This window comes from Rutidosis leptorrhynchoides, chromosome 5 (assembly GCF_046630445.1).
Source record: "Rutidosis leptorrhynchoides isolate AG116_Rl617_1_P2 chromosome 5, CSIRO_AGI_Rlap_v1, whole genome shotgun sequence".
Classification (NCBI taxonomy): domain Eukaryota; kingdom Viridiplantae; phylum Streptophyta; class Magnoliopsida; order Asterales; family Asteraceae; genus Rutidosis; species Rutidosis leptorrhynchoides.
In genome coordinates this window covers 94,396,654-94,404,897 of record NC_092337.1, presented here as the reverse complement: position 1 = coordinate 94,404,897, position 8,244 = coordinate 94,396,654, and the positions used below count along the sequence as shown (strand labels likewise).

General features: G+C 33.9%; 1 protein-coding gene across 1 annotated transcript; it reads left to right on the top strand.

Annotated features, from left to right (window-relative positions):
* The first annotated feature begins 3,928 nt into the window (after positions 1 to 3,928).
* On the top strand, positions 3,929 to 7,453 carry LOC139848189 (protein kinase PVPK-1-like). The gene is made up of 3 exons (XM_071837919.1): positions 3,929 to 4,144; positions 4,604 to 5,560; positions 6,489 to 7,453. Exons 2-3 carry the CDS (start codon positions 4,614 to 4,616, stop codon positions 7,324 to 7,326), a joined length of 1,785 nt encoding a protein of 594 aa, XP_071694020.1. The 5' UTR covers positions 3,929 to 4,144; positions 4,604 to 4,613; the 3' UTR covers positions 7,327 to 7,453.
* Positions 7,454 to 8,244: the final 791 nt, after the last annotated feature.

The following is an 8,244-nucleotide window of genomic DNA, read 5'->3' as shown; positions in this document are numbered from 1 at the left end:
TGAATATTGGACCCGTACCACCCAACAATTTTTCTAATTCTTTTTTTCAGACCAACAGTTAATGGGGATACCCTTTATAGAAAGCCGGGAAAGTCTTGCCGATTTAAAACTTTTACTTTCTGCTCGTTTGATATTCGTGAGCCAATCTCTGAGAACATGTTCTTTGTTGTTTATGATGTTCTCAACTGTCTCTTCATATTCGAAGGTGAGGCACAATTCTAACCCGCCTAAGTATTTGACGTTAAATTTGGATAAACCTTCGGAAGAGCACAATGTCGGAAAGTCTTCAATTAGATCAATGTTTATAATTTCTCCAATTATTGCATTCTTGAGAATTCTTTTGTTAGTTTCTTCTGCTTCGAGTGTAATGGTTCTAGGCTTGGTTCTGGGGTCGGTAGTCTTACTGGTATCGTGGTTTTTCTGGAGAATATCTTTATAGTAGAATCTGAAATTATATGTGTGATTACTAACATATGCGTGTATATATTAAAATCTCAATATTACTATTATTATACTATTAAACTTGAAATTAGTAAATATGTGACATTTAATTCTAAATAAAATTGATTCTCTTAATAATGTACTGTATTACATAAACATGAATCCACTTTTACTTTTACACATTACATATTTAATTTCATTTTCTTTTTACCATGATCATGAATCCAATTTCGTCTTCTCTTTTGAGAGATTTTTCAATAAAAACTTATAACTTCTTTGAATTAATATTATGGTTGTATTCTCCGCGTTCACTGATCGAGCTATTCGAGCAAAATATATAATAACTTGAGTGGTTAGATACTTGGATTAAATGTATCAATAGTTTTTGTTTGTTGTTTTTGTAGATTATTTCAATGATGTTAAGAGTTTATTTCGTTTGGTAGGTTTTTTTTTTTTTTTTTTTTTTTTTTTTTTTTTTTTTTTTTTTTTGAAAGGCAAGGTTAGTTGTTAGACTCGAACCTGGGTCACTCTCGAATCCATGAAGAATGGATACCAATGAAGCAAGGCCTCATTGGCTTCGTTTGGTAGGTTAAACGATAGTTTCAATTAGATCATCAAATTTATTCGAACATACATTTGATTTGTCCCATGGCTGATGTGGGATAACTTCCCAACACAATTTACATTTATGTTTCTTACGAACTATGAGGGTGATGGTAACGTAGTAAGACTATGACTTTTATTGTTTCAATATGGAGGTTGAGGGTTCGATTTCATATAACTACAAACTTATTCTTCTTTATGGTCACGAAAGTTCGCCTACAATGACTTCGTATTACTCGCAAAACAGGTAGTCATGCTCTAAGATTAGTTAGTTCAAAAGAGTTGGATACAAGTAAAAAAAGATTATGTTTCTTACGTTTTTTCTAAAAATAAAGGAGTGAATACATTAATAAGCGCCGAGCGGCCGATGACAGGCGTAGCACATGGCTCACGTGGCACGGTGGCACCATTTGCGGTCACTTATATAGTTTACCAATAAACCCCATGTGATTACTTTTATTATATTCGCAGTCCTCTTAATACAGTAAATAAGCTTCATTTTCTTTTTTCCTTTTTATAATTTTTTTTGGACACGAGTCAATTCTTTACTGTCTCCCACTTAGCTGTTTCTGACATGTTACACTAAAATAATTCTAAATGTGCTCCTTCACGGGACAACCAATGAATTAACGTTACAATTTCTGCTTATGCTATGTACGTATGTATTATATTATAATTGAGTCATTATATATATATATATATATATATATATATATATATATATATATATATATATATATATATATATCCTGTTATGTTTGATATATCCATCAAAAGTTATGCATGGAGTTATATAATACAAGTTTATAATGCGTAGTTATAATGAATGTATCAAAAATAATACTCCGTAGTGAATATTCAATTAACATAACCACATGTACATTCCTTTCGAGTACATGTATACGTCGAGGTCGTGTTTTAATTACTAGATGTATTAGCGTCGTGCATAGGTGAACATAAGTCCATGTGAATGTTCTCTATGGTTCTCCTTTGTATTTGTTTTCTGGTTAATATAATTTTTGGCTTTTCAATATATATATATATATATATATATATATATATATATATATATATATATATAATCTAATATAATTATTATTATATATAATGTAAAATTTTTCTATACATAATCCCTATGACTAGCCTTGAGAATTAATTTAACATTAATATGTTGTAAATAAAGTTGGTTAAGAGTATTATTTATAGAATAGTGGGTGATTATTAATGTAGTACAAATATTTGATGTGTGTCTCAAAACTTTAAATATAATCTTTATAGCTACCTTTAGATGGATCTTATCCGTCCCAAATTAATAGTCATGTTTTGACTTTTCAAAGTTTGTTTCCACAATTTTGACTTTAAATATCTTTGTTTGTGTTATATATACCTTTGATAAATATTATATGAACAGAATGAGTTTTAGATGTACTTTTTATTGGTATAACTTTCATCGAATATTATATATTCTAAATAAAGATATTTAAGGTCAAAGTTGGTAAAAGAAGACTTTGAAAAGATAACTTTCACTGAATGGGATCACCCGAGGGGGACTAAACCACCCGTTGCGATCATCTCCCGTTTCGATTATGCCGATGCAGCGATAATAACCCCGCCCCCATCGCTGCCCGGGGGGAAGCTTTGAAACCGATCCAAGGGCACGGTCAAGTAAAACCCCCTCCACTTTAGTCCTTTACCATCCAAACAATATGGGAAATGTTGATTTGTAACAAGTAAATGATGGGGAATAGACATGTGAAAAGTTGATTTAACAAAAATGTAACATCTTAATATTCAGTAATATACACATATTCCTTTAAAGATACACAGCTAGATCAATTAGGTGTACAATATGATCGAATGTAATAGATTAGTTAAGTATGAATTATACAAACCTAAAGGTGAATAGAGAATAATAACATATGGCTCATTTGGGGTCGGAGTTTTTGAGAGGCTAGAAGGTATTCTCGTTACTTTTAAAATTTGATCAAATAGTGAAATTTATTGTCATTAGAGTTAGAGTTAAGAAGTTTTAGTTTTGAATGAAGTTAATCAAAGTTCATATAAAAAGATATGACTAAAATGATAAAAGCTCACAGAGTTTGCATTATCAACAATTTACTTCACTAGAATTCTCATGTTCAAATGGGCGGAGCTTAGGGTAACCCAAAGGGGGTATCCGCCCCACCTGGATTTAACGGGGAAAAAATTTTACTCTAAAAACAAAATTTTTTTACTAAAAAATAAGGTTTTTATTAGTGTTTACCCTCGCCGGAAATGAAAAATTTATTAAATTTTCGCATCCGCCTCATCTGTCTTTGGGTTCAAGTTCCGCCACTGAATCCAGTTAGTAAGGATATGGTAGAGAAAATTGTCGAAAATGATGAAAAATAATAAGTTAAATAACGTACATTTGAGTACAAATAACCTAAAACAACAACAAGCCCAATCCCACAAGTGTGAGGTATGAGGGAGGTGAGACGTAGACAATCCTTCCTCTATCCTAGAATAAAGAGAAATCATTTCTCCACCCCGAGTGAAGAGTAAAGAAAGTCCTCCCTCTCTTTTCTTGACGGATAAAGAGATTGCTTCCAAGAGGACCTCCGGCCCAAGAAGTAGGATAAAATAAAAATAGATAAAGTAAATAATTTACAAATAACTTGTTTACACTTAAATAATTTTCACCGTAAAAAAATCCGTTCAACTGCGCCACTTATCTAAAACCCAAACAATTAAAAAAAAAGAAAATATGGGGGGCTAACATTATCAAACCAGAGAAAATATAGGGTAAAAAAAGGTTACTCACAGTTTTTTAAAATAAAAAGACGGCTTATTTGCTGCCTTGTTCTTGTGTTTGCTTTGTGAACTTGTTGCGTACAAAGAGAAAAGAGAGAGAAACAACACGAAGCATATTACGAGTATTTGATTCCATTTTTAAGCACTTAAACAATACAAACCCAAAATTAATAAAAACTAGATTATCATTATCCTTAACACTAGTTAATTATCCAGCTAATTGTTACCCAATTAGCAACCTTCTCTCGATCGGATCTGTAACGAGCAGCACAAGTTCATTTCACCAGAGTTATGCATCTTTAATCTGGTATGCTGTTAGCATTTTATGTTTCTGTTCTGTTATAGGCGTTTCATTATAAGTTAGTTATGTTTATAAACCTTTTATGTTTGGTTATTAATTTATAATGAGATTTCTTATTTCAGTAAGTTTTTGCATTTATGAAGTTTTCTGGTTCCTCCTAAATTGAGTTAACCTTTAAATGTTGTTCAGATTGATGTTGACAGTTTCAAGAACAGTTACTAAAGTATTTAATTTAAGAAATTTGTTATGAAAATTCATTTCTAAGAATTAAAGATTACATTTTTATTTGGGTTGAAATGTACCCAAATCATTGACTATGAAAGTAATTGATTTTTTAAAGTCAACAAGTGGAAAATGAAAATTATTGCAATTTCCCTTTTAAAGAAAGTTAATGTGGTAGTTTTAATCTGAAATGTACCTTTTTTTATCTATGTTTTAGGGTTTGATTTTGTCTATTTAAAATAGGTTAAATTGAATGGATTCACTTGTTGAGGGAGTTAGTTCATTGTCAACTAGTCATACATCAACGGCATTATTAGGGTACAACGCACCGGGGAAAACCAGACCACCACATCACCCTTCAAACCACTCAAAACACGACACATGTCACACGTCTACACAATCTGGCAATACCTCAAAACGATCTCACAAAAGCGCCTATGATCACAAGGGAAAATCAGAATTTGTGGGACCCAATGCCGTTCTTGATCAAACCGCAAAAGAGTACTTTCACAAACAAATTTTAGCATTAGAAGCTAAAGCCAATATCAAACAAGACGAACTCGATAACACATGTTGTTCAAGCCCAAAAAGTAGTTTATATTCTCTTACGAATTTCACCGAAGCCAAACAAAGCTTCACTAATACGGAAATTAGCGACGGTGGAACTAAATCTATCGAAAGTAGTGAAGTTGGGGTTTCGGGTGATTATATTGAAAGTAAACGAACGAGCGTTTATCGAGAAAGTACGGGTAGTGATCTTAGTGAAGAAAGTAGTTCGGGTAGTTTTACAAGTGCGATTTACAAACCGCATAAGCAAAACGACTCGAGATGGGAAGCGATACAAGTTGTTAGGGCTACGAATGATTCGGGTTTAATGGAAATGAAGCATTTTAGGCATTTAAAACGGTTAGGATGTGGTGATATCGGGAGTGTTTATCTTTCGGAATTGATTGGGACGCGAAGTTTTTTTGCTATGAAAGTGATGGATAAAGCGGCACTTGCTAGTAGGAATAAGTTATTGAGGGCGCAAACGGAAAGAGAGATTTTGCAGTCTTTGGATCACCCGTTTCTACCCACTTTGTATACCCATTTTGACACTGAGAAATTGTCGTGTTTGGTGATGGAGTATTGTCCTGGTGGAGATTTGCATGCCCTTAGACAAAAACAGCCCGGGAAGTATTTCTCCGAGCATGCTGCAAGGTTAGTTAGTCCCTTTTCTACTTCCGATATGACTTTAATTGAGTTTAGTCTTGTTTTCTGCCATTAAAGTTTCTTCAAGGTGTTCAAATGGTAACTTTTGATACGGGTTGAAACGAGGTTGGTTGGGTTGTTTCCACATCATTCAAGTTTACACTACGTAAGTAGGTAAATGACTGTCGTTTCGATGTAAATGTTATCATCCTAAGTGATTTATTTTCTCGGCATAAAATGATTTAGTTCGAGTAGTTTGTTATACATTAAAGACGCAGCTTGGTTATCTTCTGATTTTTCCACTCATTTTACCCGTAAGATACGGGTGCGTTTGATTATCTCTTAATTGAATGGTTCACGTTTAATGCTGAACCATTCCATTCATCACGTTTGTTTGTTTGTGACCTTTGCACCATTTAGAGTTGAAATACTCGTTTAACCATTAAGCACCTATAATTTATGCAACATCATCTTTAAATTATATCAACTATATATTATTATTTTTTTATCAAATTAAAAGGTTAATAGTGTAATTTTACGTCATTTACATTGTTTATACAAAACGATTATCAAACAAGTTATTCTCATTCAGAACCAAGATCATTCAGAACCTTTGAATTGTTCAGATTATGAACCATTAAACACTTAATTATTCTATTTTTAATCAAAGGCAACCTTAAAAATCAAACCATAATATGTACAAATCTATTCAAAAACTGGGTCAAAATTGTAAGAGGGTGTTTGGATGTGCCTTTCCGTACTGGAACCATATGAGGAAAATTACTCCGTATATATTATATATGCTTTAAAGTTGTGGATATTTATATAATTTTCCAATAAGTCGTGTGTTTGAATGCGTTAAAACTGAAGAATCAATTTAGAGTGTTTCAGTCTAAGTTGATTGTGATTTTGATCAATTTGACGTAATTATTTGTAGGTTTTACGTGGCCGAAGTTCTCCTTGCAATGGAGTATCTGCATATGCTAGGGATCATTTACAGAGACCTCAAACCCGAAAACGTTTTAGTGCGTGAAGACGGTCACATAATGCTCTCAGATTTCGACCTCTCTTTAAGGTGCGTTGTGAACCCAAAGCTAGTTAGATCCACAAATCCAATCGTCGAATCAAAAAACTCCGGCTACTGTGTGCAGCCAGCTTGCATCGAGCCATCATGTGTGGTTCAACCCGACTGCATTCAGCCCTCATGTTTCGTCCCACGGTTCATGACCAAACCAAAGAAAGAAAAGAAACCAAAACCCAAACCCAAACCCAAAACCGAAATCTACAATCAAGTCTCACCGCTACCTGAACTCATAGCCGAGCCTACAAGCGCTAGGTCAATGTCATTCGTTGGGACCCACGAGTATCTAGCTCCAGAAATCATAAAAGGCGAAGGTCACGGTAGCCCCGTTGATTGGTGGACGTTTGGGATTTTTCTATACGAGCTTTTGTACGGGAAAACACCGTTTAAAGGTAACGGTAATCGCGCGACGTTGTTCAACGTTGTAGGACAACCTTTACGATTTCCCGATTCGCCGCAAGTTAGTTTTGCGGCTAGGGATTTGATTAGGGGTCTGCTCGTAAAAGAGCCGCAACATCGATTGGCATATAGAAGAGGGGCAACGGAGATTAAACAACATCCGTTTTTCCAGAGCGTGAATTGGGCGTTGATACGGTGTGCTACTCCGCCAGATGTCCCGAAACCTTCGCCGGAAACTGTTGGCGGAGTAGATGTGAAGCCTTCTGGTAACTACTTAGAGATTGCTTTCTTTTAGCTGTTGTTTGTTATTTGTTATCTTTTTTGTTTGTTTCCTGCTTATGTTTATTGTGGGTCAAAATTGGCTTATGAAATTGCAAATGCAGCTTTCTTTGAATTGATTTGATTAATGATTAATGATTAATGAAAAGGGAACTTTATTCTTCATGAATCATAATTACTGTTTCTACGTTACTCTTATAACAAAATTTTGTATAATTATGGTTGTTAATGTTTGAAGGCTGAATTAGAAGGAACCGTTATTTTCACCAAAACTTGAGTTTGAATTCGAGTTCAATTGATAGCTCGAAAAGTGTATCTAATACTCCGTATGAGTTGGAACTCGGTTAAAATGATATTAGAGTTCGACCTTGGCTGAATAATTTCCTAAGTTGTTATAAAATCTAAACCCGGTAAAGTTTAACTCCAACGCATTTGAAGTCACTAAGTCAGTTAAGACCGATTCGAACTCAGAGTAGTTGTCGAAAGTAACCAAAATGTAGAGAGAAAACGATAAATGGAATCTTTGTAACAGTGTCTTCGAGTGATACCTAGTTATGAAGAAGGTCTTGGGCCACATAAGATGGGATAGGGATGAACATGGTACTATACCCGTAGTAAACTGTACCGAACCGGTTGGTACCGCTATATCTTTTATCTAAAAATGAGTACCGCATATCGTATCGTTATTAGCGATTGGGTATCGGTACAGTTCTGATAACGGCACGGTAAAAATAGATACTATATGTCTATACGGTACCGAATTACTATGTATATACGGTACCGAATTACTATTACTAATATAACTAATAGACAAAATTTGCCTTATTATTTATGAATAGTACTATTTAATATTTCATTTTTCACACACCCAACCCACTAACTTTCATTAAAATACAAATCAAATCCCCCCTTTTACAGTACTATTTAATATTTC